The 13,122-nt window shown below is 39.9% G+C and overlaps 1 protein-coding gene across 1 annotated transcript in view; it reads left to right on the forward strand.

Moving 5' to 3' along the window:
- Positions 1-299: 299 nt before the first annotated feature.
- Positions 300-13,122, forward strand: part of LOC101855910 (cytochrome b-c1 complex subunit 7) — a 15,459-nt gene continuing 2,636 nt past the window's right edge. The window contains exons 1-3 of the mRNA XM_005088814.2: positions 300-441; positions 5,472-5,540; positions 7,915-8,093. Of these exons, the coding sequence (XP_005088871.2) occupies positions 339-441; positions 5,472-5,540; positions 7,915-8,093 (351 nt within the window). The 5' untranslated portion in view covers positions 300-338. The remainder of the gene's footprint in view (positions 442-5,471; positions 5,541-7,914; positions 8,094-13,122) is intronic.

Genomic DNA, 13,122 nt, shown 5'->3' on the forward strand with positions numbered 1-13,122 from the left:
CCACCCCCAACCTACCTTGTCTGACACACAAGACGTCACTGCTGTAGGAATCTCTAGTATTATTATACAACTTCTTCTTTGGTCAACGGGGAAATACTCGATTATTTCCCTTGGATGTAAGCCTGGAGATCATAATGAAACATTGGTAAAAACAGGATCGGGTTGAGCAGCAAAAATAGTAACAGAACTAATTATTCTGCTATCATAATCAAACATAAACAAATGCTATGTTTAAATCGGTCATCATGTTCTCAGTTCACTCAAGTTGTTTTGTTTTTAGTTGGGTCGAAAGCTTCGCGAAGAAAACCCCAAAACGGCTAGGGCCTAACTGGCATGTCATGACATTTATGAAACTTTGTCCTGGAGATCAACTTCCGGTCCATTTCAACACACTGAAGGTCAAGATGGCAGCCCCTGCGAGACAAGCAGTCAAACAAACCCGTAAGTTGTCTTGTCGACACTATCGACAGATTCTTTTTCTAAATCTAATCGTTATTAATTATTCCATAGATATAGGTCCGTAACTAGCGACCACCCCAACAAACACAAAAAAGAAGAGACCCAGTTCTAAACCTAACCCTCTCTAACCCTTCTAGATCTAAACCGAAACCTAAACCTAGACCTAGAGCCAGAGCCTAGACCTAGGCCAAAAGACAGATCCTACCCATACCCCTACTCCCTACCCCTACCCCTATGTTCTACTCTGTCTCATAGTGATCGTTCGTTGCGGAAGTCCTCCCAAGAGGTAGGTCTGTTATAGCATGGTATTACGAAAATTAGTTCTGAATTTGATTTGAGATCTCTTTGAGTCAAAGTTGACTGTTGAGGCTCAAGTTGAGGGCTACACGGAGCCTACACGGCCACGTCCAAGTTGCCATGTTTACACTCTGACTCTGTCTCAACTCTAAGAGTAACTCACTCTGCCGTTATCTGTTCAGTTTTAGTTTGGTGGAGTTGAAGGGTTCCCGCATAGAGTGAAGAATGGCAAGAAGATTAGGCTACTTACATTAGAATGATTAGAGGCAAAAAGGTAGGCCTACAAGATCGTTTCTATTCTATGTAACTGAAACTCACTGGAGACTGGGCCTTTTTCGGTCTACATGCGCTGAAGACTGGCATTTTTTGGAGTATTTCTATACGTTTCAAACAACACCCTTCCGAAAGACATACTACCACCATTTTTACACACATTATAACAGATCGAAACATGCCCATCTAGAATCTAGTTTTTTAGAAATGTTTTTTTGAAACGAAGTGTATACAGACCCGGTCACCGGGAACAAAGTCACGAAGTATACAGACCCGGTAGGGGAACTCTTTTGTGATTTCGGGAAGTTTCAGCGCCCAGACCCGGTAGTGTTTGTGTGTGTGTGTGTGTGTGTTAGAGAGAGAGAGAGAGCAGGGGGAAGTGCTAGATCTAGCAAAATGTATGACATGCCCGCCAGTTGGCAGGAGGGAACGAAAGACAGGGACAAATAAAGAAAAAAAGAATGCGAACGATACACAGAGAGAGAGAGAGAGAGAGAGGGTGACTGCTCGATTGAAATTATATGACATTGTTCTTTTCTTCAAATTGTGATTCCTCCAACTCCAAAACAGGGGAAAAACGATCGTTCATCGAAAAGACATCCGCAATCTTCATTTAGTTTTAGATCTAGATCTAGGCTAGCCTCGAAACTAGATCAATGATTTATATCTGTCTGTCTAGATCTAGACCTAGGCCATAGGTCTAGAAGAACCTAGTTACTTTCTGTTCTACCCTGAGCCAAGAGGGTGCTGAGACTTTCCGAAATCACAAAAGAGTTCCCCTACCGGGTCTGTATACTTTGTGACTTTATTCCTGGTTACCGGGTCTGTATACACTCCCTTTTTGAAAACGTGCTAAAATTGTTGCTTGCCAAAGTTTTTTGACGTAATGTCTTGTGTAAAAAATCCCAACAAAATCCCCCCAAAAATGTATCTTGTGAGTATTTTTATTGTGTTTTGTGTTTCAAAATGAATAAAAAGTCCAAACTCATGAATAGACAGATAATCGATATGGTAATCCTGTATCCTCTTCAGTCTCCAGAAAATGCGGAATTTTGCATTTGAAAGCCTCCCGTTGAAATATTGGTGCTCGCTAATGCTGCGTGAACCGTATCTAGTGAGTTAACTAGATCTACTTTGTGCTTAGTCTTAGATGTAGCCACTAGCCTATTAAGATTTCTGTAATTTTGCAGAACTAATCTAATTGGACCCATCTCTCATACAAGAATCTAAGTCTAGAGTCTAGAGTCATGAATTCGTGATTTTCTTAAAATGAAGATTTGTGTGGTCCAGACCTGCCAAGAACTCTAAACAAATCGGAGCTCTCTGATTTTCTTTGGAAGTGTCTATTCTCACAATGGTGAGAATAAAACTAGTAATTTTATAAAATACAATCGACCTCTCACCCTGGGTGAGAATAGCCAAAAGGCTCGCCCTCTCACCCTGGGTCAGAGACCTATAACTGTGCAAATAGAGGTGGCCATTTTTTTTATTGTGACCTGTCAAAGAACCCTGATCACAATCATTATTGGATTTTTATAAAATCTGATTTTTACCTTGAAATTTCCATAGCTGCCACTTTCCCGCTAAATAGCGGAAACTCCGCTTCATCTAGCTTTTCCCGCTACTTTCCTCCTTCCCCCGCAGAACCGCTCTTGGTGGCAAATTTCATACTTTTTTTTCCCGAGGAAAACACCGAACCGGGAAAGAGACGAAAACGCGGCTTGCGCATGTCTGCCCGTAGCTTTCTACTTTGTTCTTCTAGGCCCAGCGCTAGTTTCACATTGTTTATTGTTGTGGAGCAGCACAATGTCGATCGGGCATCGGGACGTTGGCGCGCCGAGTTGTCATTGAAAACGGCGGAAATTTGAGAGAAATTGATGCAGAATGCAAAATTAAAAGGAGCTGGAATGAGAAAGAAGCAGCCGGTGTTTGACTTGAAAAGTTCATTAGAAAATTGAACAAGCCGCTTGCTGCACTTTGCGTTTTGTGCGAAAGAAATCGCAGTCCGCGGCACTCCTGTACAATTGCAGTCCCGTTTGTTTACATGACGGCTATTGTGGCTGTGGAAGTGAATCTAGATCTAGATCTAGATCTAGACCTATCTCTTGATATAATCTAGATTAGATAGCCGAGGCGATAATTTTAATTCAGTTTAGATCTCTAAATAAGAAACACACTACAGGGGCACTAAGTGCAAACAGGACCGCAATTGTACAGGGGTGCCTGCCTCCTTGATCCGATACTGCTCTACGTCTATGTACAAGTTTGAAGCGAAAGAAATCTTTTTATGAGACACCAGCTGGCAAAAAACACTGGATATTTAGTCACCAAGTCCAAACTGTGTCAAATTGACTCGATTGCTTGTTAGTCAACTTAGTGCCTTTATGGTTTTTTTGTGGTTGTTTTTTTTTTTTCAAATACATTTTAATTCAGTTGCCTATGGTCAACAATATGACAGTTTTCCCTTCCAAAACCGGAGGCTAGATTTTCCAGTATATATTGCTTCTGGATTTCATTGGTTTCGGAAAGCGCGCGTACGCCTTCGCGTGAATTTCCTCCTTTTTTAAAATTCCTGAGTGGCAGCTATGAATTTCATTTCCATCGGTTGTGCGACTCACACTTAAGGTATTATTTTACTTAAATTACTCCCGCCTCATGCCCTGGTATTGAACATAGAGTAGAACAGGCTAGTTCTTTTTTGGTTTATTTTTACACGCCATTTTACTGAAACATTGACGTTAGGTAGGCCTGTCTTGTATATTAGGCTAATAGTTTTAAAAATATTCCGCAAATTTTCACTGTCACTCATGCACGTAGATGCAGTGCTTATTGGGGGGCCAAACACATGACATGGTTTTGGTAGGTGAACACACACAGGCACAAGGCTACGAAAACCGTCACAAATCAGTGGTTTTCCAGAAATCTCAACTCTAATTGCAAAACACAAGAAATATGGAAATACAGGTTTTTTAAGGGGCCGGGGGTTCAACACCCCCTCCCACAGTCTCTCCCTGAAACCTCCCAGATTTTAAAAAACAAGAGTGAAACATTACTACGTAATTGCTTCTAGTATGATATAGTTCACACGTGAAAACATCAAATATTTCGTAAGTTTGCAATGGAGAAAAAGTTGAATTTTTCTGTAAAAGATCAAGATATAAGAAAAGTGTCACACAATACCAGGACTACAGACGAGAGTGAAACTGAATATAAAATAATACAGTAGGTTCAGCCTAAAATTCCGGTGCTTGGGAGCAAGGAAAACATGGAATCGTAGGCAGACGGACCAAGAGGAAAATCTACAATGACTACTCCTGGGTTATGACTTATGGCGAGCAAAGAGTGGTCAACCTTGATGACCAGTCACAATGGCGTAATGCATGCCATTTTCACTGATCCAATCGTGAGTCTCAAGATCTACACCGATTCTTTGCTCCTACTCTTTACTTGTCCATAATTTATAGCTTTCCATCACACCGAGTTCCCTGCCTCTGTCATAACACACAATTGCGTTGTGACCGCTCCAATTAAAATTCAGTGGGTGTTGCAAATTCGCGTGTAGAAACAACAACTGCTGCAATGGTCAGGGACAAAGAAGCAACTACGAGTTCCCAGTTCGATGTGATTCCCGCCTGACGCGGGCGTGTAGCCTAGGCCCTCTCTACCATGTTTGTAATGTAAATTCAGATGCTAATGTGATGTCGGGGAAAAATTAACACGTCGACGAATTAACACCTCAGTATGATCCTGTTTAGGGAAAACGCACATTGTACCATTTCACCAAGATTTACAACAGAGCTTGGATCGTATTCGAAAGAATGGCTGATGTGTGACGCAATGACTGAAAATTTTCATCGCTTGGTTGATCAGCTGCGCCCACCCGGGTTGTTTTTTTCCACCAGTAAATTATGATCTGAAATGCGGGATCTTAGCCGAATGTAGTCCTATAATTGAGCGGGATCTTAGAGATGACTTTTATATGAAAGTAAAAATTCTGTTTTCTTAAAACAATGGGATCTTATACTAATGCGAACTGTGATTTTAATCAGTGGGGTCTTGGGCAGAGACTGCTGTACAAAGAGATGCTTTGCTCCTTTTACTTTCTACGTTACTGACCCTTTTCCTTCTTTCGTTTGCGGCTTCTGCTTCTTCCCCAACGCCGCTTTGAGTCGACCCCTAACTCTCAATTTATTATTAGAAATTCCTAGCCTTTATTTTGTCTTGACAAGTCTTGAGAATGGTTGACATTGTCTCAGATCTTAAACTAATTTAGAACATTTAAAAGATAGGTAAGATAAATCTTTATCTTTATTGTAGCCAAATATTTCTAAGCATTTCAGACTGTATTATAAATAATTTTAAATTTTGTTTTTAGTCCTTATAATACATCATTTTTGTCCTCTTTTCTTACTCTATTTTTTCTTTGTGTCTTGTGATTTCAGTGGAGAAGGGCAGTTTTATGTACAGACTGAAGAAATGGTGTTACTACAAGTCTTACTTCCCTGAGCTGGGTGAGTTGCAGATTGTTGCTTGTGATATATATATAATTAATGAAATTTGCATAACAGGGCATTAAATATATATATATATATCCGTGGGTGGTTGGCGGATGCTCTGGTATGGTTTGCTTCTTCTTTCCTATCAAACATTTATAATCGTCTTTACCTCCCCCTCTTTCTTTTTTGTGTTTGTTGTTACATACTCTCTTGTAACACCTGTAGTCTTTGGCACTTATATGACCCTAATGTTGTTGCAAGTGCCGTAAAAGTCTTACTTAAACTAAACTAAACAGGGCATATATATATCCATGCTCTTCAGCATCCTTTCACGCACTTTACAAGCAATTAAAACCCCCCCCGGGGCAGTGCCACTGACTGTAGTGTGTTTAGGCCTTTCCCAAAGGAGGGACATTTCTCGTTCAAGCATAGAATTGTAAATGGGCTGACTCATGTCACGCTCATAACTATGCCTGATCTACAACAGGGAACTGCTGCTTTTTCTTTCCTGATCCTTACTATTGTCATTTTCCTCTACTTCTTTTGTATGTTTGTCACTCTCTTGTGACCCGCTATTTCCGGGGTGCCTTGATAGTCGAAGCAGACCGTGTGCTGTTGAAGCTAGAGAGGTGAGCAGTCTAAGTCTGATTCCCTGTAAAGACTTCTCAGTTGACACCCACCCCTTGGCGCTCATATGACCTTATGCAGTTGCGAGCGCCTCAATTCCACATTCAATACTGAATTTTGCTACAGAATGCGGAGAAAGCTCTCTCTCTCTCTGTCTCTCTCTTTCTCTCTCTTTCTCTCTGTCTCTCTCTCTCTCTCTCTCTCTCTCTCTCTCTCTCTCTCTCTCTCTCTCTCTCTCTCTCTCTCTCTCATGCATTGAGTTGATATGATAATGCGGCAAGTATGTACGAACTTTCGGAATGTACGGATTTCCACAAAACAGGGAAGATTGGAAGCACTGCAGAACATGCTTTTTAGTAGTCTGTTTTTCTCTCGTCGCCTTCTATTGCGAATCAGAAGTTTTGACACCTTTACTTTATCGAAATAAAGAGTGGCACAAGGAGATCATTGTAAGGTCCTTGGTATGGCGGTAGAACTGGTCCAAAATTGGTAACTACCCGGAGAATTGGTAGATTTAGGTGCCCTGCTAATACTTTATTTCTTTACTTATGTTATTTTTTAGGTTGGCGGACCAGTTTACTTTTACACATTATTTCTGAGGTTGACTTACTTTTATATTTTATTTCTGAGGTAGAGACAGGTTATTTCTTTGTCTGGAGGTTGATGGGTGCTCTGGTGTTGTTTGCTTCTTCTTTCCTGTCAAACATCTATCGTCCTTATCTCCCCTCCTTCTTTTTTCTGTTTGTTACTGCCTTGTAACACCTCTAATCTTCGGCACTTATATGACCTTATTGTGTTGCAAGTGTCTTACAACTCTAAAACAAAAACATACTTACACGTTATTTCTGAGGTAGAGAGAGCTATTACAGTGGAGTCCACTTATATCGAGTCCTGAAATAATGAGAAGTCTGTTATATTAGACACTGTTCTAAAATCCCGTTTTTTCCCCTTCTTTATCTTTGTAAATAAAATACTGCTTTAGGGCAATCAGACAAACACGCTAATCGATTATAGCGGAATATTGCTGCTTCTGTGCCCTCCGCATAGGCCATTTATATTATGTAAGACCTCGCCAGTTGAGAAACTTGTTGGTGATCTAGCGAAACAAAGAATGGGAGAGCTATTGTGTGCCAACAATGAAGGCCGGAGCGAATGAGTGGGGAGGGTGTGGCATGCGCAGACTAGTAGTTGTGAAGCAGAACGCATCGCGTGATAGGCCAGCCTAGTCTAGATTATCTAGGCCTACCATGCCTCTCACTTCTCCGATGAGGGGATGGAAATGTTACAATGCTGTGATGGACGGAGCGAATGTGTGACGTGCGCAAACAGACGGCACGCTCCACAGGGTGTGATGGGGTGGGGGACAACACAGCGGGCGAGTTAACCTAGAGCCCTTTCTTTCTGATCGCCAACGCCGAGCTGTCAACATCGTTAGCGCTAGAGAAAGAAACCTGATTCGATTTTTTGATCAAGTAAAACCAAGAGGTCGTGTTGGGCAAAATCATCATCAGGGGCGATAACAAAAAGAAATAAACAGAACTCCTAACTCATAGTTTAGGCCTACTTTGACTTTGAATTTATTACTGGATCCCTTATAACAAGAATCCTGCTATAACGGACATTTCGTACCCAGTCCCCTCCCTCTCGTTATAACAGGATTCCACTGTACTGACATTCTTACAGGTTATGTATCTGAGGTTGAGCGAGAAATCAACAGATGTACCGCCATACTTTGACCCGTTGTTTCTTTTGTCCGCCTCAGGCCTGCGGAAAGACGACATCTTTGTGGACGGGGGCATGATGAGGCCAGTGCTGAAGGAGGCGCTGCGGAGGATCCCCAAGGAGGAGCTAGACGCGCGCAACTTCCGCATCATGCGGGCCAACCAGCTGTCCATGATGAAGCAGGTGTTGCCGCGCGACCAGTGGACGGATTTCGACTCGGTTAGCACCTGTTTGTTTTTTTTGCCCGTATATTGCCGATATATATATATATATAAAGACAAATGAACAAGCTTTAACTCACTTCATATATATATATATGTATATGTATGTATAAAATCCCTTAGCTACCTCCTGAGTACCCACCATTTGAAGGTGAATTTTTAAAAATGTAGGTAGCTGTGGTAAGAACACTATAGGATAAATTCTGAATATTGAAACTGCAGGGGGGGTGTAAATATAGACAGTTTGAAACATCTTCTTTTTTTGGTGGTTATTCTTTCTATAATCATCCCTCTTAAAATTTTCCAGTTTTTTTCCGATACAGCTTCGTAAAGTAAAGTGAGCTGCAAAAACAAAGCTTATTGAAATAGGAAGTACATTTTATTGTAGTAGATGATTTAACCAAATAACAAAGAAATTGCTTGAAAAATGAAAAAGGCGTTTTGGACTTTTTCAGTGTCCCAAAAAATTTTGAGGCTACTGTTACAAAATATACATCTCAGGTATCGATGAATGATGATTTCATCACATTCAAACGTCTGACCAATTCCTATAGAGATAGACATGCTGAAAGGAAACAGATAACAATGACACAAGACGTTGTGTAGGCTGAATCTGAAGTTTACCAACAAAAAAAAAGGATGGAAAATTTCAATAGCTCCTTCCCTTAAATTGCCTCTGTAAGGGGAAGCAACCATTAAAATACACCTGTGGGTTTAGTTAGTGCAAAGTTACGTTTCCTGAATCTGGTTGATAAAGTTTCTATTGAGAGTTTACGCAAGTAATTTGAGAGGTGAACCTAAATCGCTCAATTGAACTGAAATTGGAAGTAATATTGGGTTTTAGAAATAAAAATTTTTTAATTGCAGTTTCTAAATCTGTGGTATATGTATTTTATATATTATATATACTGCAGAAATTATATTGTAAGGAAATTCATATTATTGCTGAAAAGATACGTAACATATATTGTTAAAAAAATATTTTAAGATTAATTTATAAAGCTGTTTTTTTCTTCAGTCATATGTGTGTGTTGGTGGGGGGGGTGGGGGGGCTCTCGTGGTCTACCGGTACGGTGCTCGTTTCTCTCAAAAAGTCAGGTCTAACACATAAGCTTTCTCGGACAAAGGCGAACTAATCTTAGGAGGTCCAGTGTGTAAGTTGCGCACGTTAAACTAACTAAAGGTCCCATGGTGGTCCTAAATTGATTTTTTTTAAAAAAGAGTTCACCTATGCTTCAGCAACTACTCCAGCAAAATTCAAAATTAATTCCTACCAAACTGAATGCTTTTACTGTGTCCAGCACACTCATATATACCTTATGCAGTTGCGAGCTCTGTAAAACTCGCTCCAAAAAAAAAAAAAAAGAATTTACATAGAAAACAGCCGAGACCTGGAAATTTGCTGGCTACGTGCGCGCTAGACTGTATTGAACTTTAAACGGCTAAGACCCGAAAATCTGCCCGCTATGAGCACACTAGACTGTGTTGAACTTTAAACGTTAACATCATCAAAACCGGTCCTTAGGTTGACGGTATTACATGGCTCTGGTGCTTTTTTAAATAATATTTTGGGGTGCCTGGATAGTCGAAGCAAACCTTGTGCTGTTGAAGCTAGAGATGTGAGCAGTCTAAGTCTGATTCCCTGTAAAGACTTCTCTGTTGACACGCACCCCTTGGCCCTCATGTGACCTTATGCAGTTGCGAGCGCCGTAAAACCCTCTACTATAAAAGAAAAAAATAATATCATAACATTTGTGTCACAACGCAGTGGAGTAGTCAGGCGCTGGTCAATTGTTTTGAGCAGTTATTGGTGTGTCACCTTAAAGCTTGTTCATTTGTCTTGCATTCGATGAAATAATTACCCATCTGTCCTCAATAGAAGTCGAGATATTTCGGACTGATGGTGGTGGGGGTCACCTGGTTTCAAAGGTAAAACTGGTGTGAAAATTGAAAATGGTCGCCAAAGCTTGGTGACTTACTAAGCTTGCAAGTCCTTGGAAAAACAGCAATGTGTTTTTATTCAATCCTAGTCTTCTGGATGGTCCGATTTCCTTAGAAGCCTGTAAGTTGGCCTCTCAGACCCCACTATTAATCCTATGTATTTTATGGTAAGGGGGCCCCTCAGACCCCACTATTGATCCTATGTATTTTATGGTTAAACTTGGTGGTCGATCATCATTTACAGAAACTTAAACACAGAAACGTTGAAACAAAGCTCCCAAGACTACAGTCATACAGAAATAATAAGCTGTAAAATAAACACATTTAATTTAACTTTGTATATTATATTACAGAAACTTAAACACAGAAACGTTGAAACAAAGCTCCCAAGACTACAGTCATACAGAAATAATAAGCTGTAAAATAAACACATTTAATTTAACTTTGTATATTATATTACAGAAACTTAAACACAGAAACGTTGAAACAAAGCTCCCAAGACTACAGTCATACAGAAATAATAAGCTGTAAAATAAACACATTTAATTTAACTTTGTGTATTATATTACAGAAACTTAAACACAGAAACGTTGAAACAAAGCTCCCAAGACTACAGTCATACAGAAATAATAAGCTGTAAAATAAACACATTTAATTTAACTTTGTATATTATATTACAGAAACTTAAACACAGAAACGTTGAAACAAAGCTCCCAAGACTACACACATACAGAAATAAGCTGTAAACCGAACACATTTATTGAAACACATTTATTGAACTTTATATACCATATATTTTAGTTTTTGAACTTGAACAACTTTGAATGAGGGTAGACTGAAATCAATGCAATTCTGGCACCTTTTTTTTTTTCAAATGATTTTGGGTTGGTCATGTCATGAACATGCTGAACTGTTATCGCTGAATAATGAGATTGAATTTAAGTGGACGTAAAAGATGTTGAGCCCCAAAAATATTTTAAATCACCAGGATGCCACACATCTGTTGTACATGTTTGGCTTGTATCTGAGGGGGTGTGGGCCAATGTAGGGCTGGCAGTTGCTCTGATGTGCTTTCCTCCTTCTTACCTAACAAAACCTGTCCCGGTCGTTTTATGCAACCGACATAATTTAGCAAGGTTTGATGGGGGGGGGGGGGGGGGTTAATTTCTGATTGTTTTCCTTTATAACCGTTCTTTGTTAAAATTAACATGAACAGAATTGCATAATTTCACATTTTTGGGCTCAGTTTGCATAATTTCAGAATATTTTTTTTGCATAAAACCGCGGGGACAGCAAAACATATAGAGATCTATATCTTCCTTTATAATAAATATATCTCTTTTCCTTCTTTTTTTTTATATCACATTACTCTCTGGTACCACCTCTAAACTTAAGGATCCCCCCCCCCCCCCCGGGGCTGTGCTACCGATTGAAGTGTCTTTCTTTATTAAGGCCATTCCCAAAGGGGGGATATTTAACATGTTCTTATGCACAGTAGAATTGTAAATTTTATGGGTTGATTCATCAATGTCATACTCATACTGTGCCGGAACAACATAGGGGAAATTGCTTCTTTTTCTTTTCTCATCCTTACTTAATTTACTATCGTCATTTTCCTCTACCTATTGTATGTTCGTCACTCCCTTGTGACCCACTATTTCCGGGGTGCCTTGATAACCGAAGCAGACTTTGTGCTGTTGAGGCTAGAGAGGTGAGCAGAGTAAGCGTGATTCCCTGTAAGGACTTCTCTGTTGACATCCACCCCTTGGCGCTCATATGACCTTATGCAGTTGCGAGCGCCGTAAAATTTTTACTTAAACAAAAAAAAATAAGCGCTCACATATGACCTTATGCAGTTGCGAGCACCGTAAAACCTTTCTAAAACAAACGATCTCTCCTACTTCTGTTTTGTGTTTGTTACTTTTTTCTGACACCTCTTATCTTCCTCACTTATAATATGTGAAGTTTGCTGACAAAATTAGTTACTTCTCGGATTCAAGCCTTATTAAAATCTAAAGATACGTCACGCTTATAGGTGAAGTTTTTACTGTTTATAAGTATGAAATGATAAAAGGCATATTATACTTAAAGAATGTGGCATCAATAGAAAATGTACACTTTTGACTCTAGTGTCAATTTTTGGCCAATGTCTCCATTTGTGGATTGCCAGAAGTGACTCATTTTGTCAGCACACCTCACATATTATGGTCGCTCTGGTGTGATGTGTGGTGTTGCTCTTCTGTCCTGTCAAAACATGTAGTGGGTGGTTGGCAGGTGCTCTGGTGTGGTTTGCTTCTTCTTTCCTATAAAAAAAATCTACCTTCCTTACTTCTTTTTTATGCATGTTACTACTCTCTTGTAACACCTCTAGTCTTCTGGCGCTCATATGACCTTATGCTGTTGCGAGCGCCGTAAAACCTCTACTAAAACAAACAAAACATTTGCCGTCCTTTGTCTCCACTTTTTGTTTTCTATGTAGGCTTCTTTCTGGTAACGCTTCTAATCTTCTGCAGGCACCGAATATTTAAAGTGGCGTCGGTAGCCTAGTGGTTAGGCTACCGGACTCGTAATCGTGAGATTGCGGGTTCGGGGGTTCGAGCCTCAGCTCGGTCCGACGTTTTGTCCATGGGAAAGGCACTTTACACGAATTTCCCATTTGGCTCGTTCCTTTCCGAGATGGACGTTAAACTCGGAGGCCCCTGCCTCTTAAATAACCTAATAGTGTTGATAGGAGCGTTAAACCTGTACCATTTCATTTCACCGTACATTTTAAAAAAATGTATTAAATTATTACGACGTGGTTCCGTATATTTTATGTACAGATTAAATGTAGGCCTACATGATGTATTATTATGACGCGGTGGAATCAGGTGTTCGTCAATTTTTGGTCATGTGGAGATATTGTGATATTAATAGTATATTAAGAGTTTTTTCAGTAGTCGTGCTTTTGATGAAAAAAAAACCAAAAAGCCCCATCGGTCTTGAGTAGAAGTTGGAGATATTTGCGGTTAAAGGAAGTGGGGTCACCTGGTTTCAAGGTTAATATTGGTGAGAAAATGGCCTCAAACGTTTGGTGATTTATATAT

This window comes from Aplysia californica, unplaced genomic scaffold (assembly GCF_000002075.1).
Source record: "Aplysia californica isolate F4 #8 unplaced genomic scaffold, AplCal3.0 scaffold00001, whole genome shotgun sequence".
Classification (NCBI taxonomy): Eukaryota; Metazoa; Mollusca; class Gastropoda; order Aplysiida; family Aplysiidae; genus Aplysia; species Aplysia californica.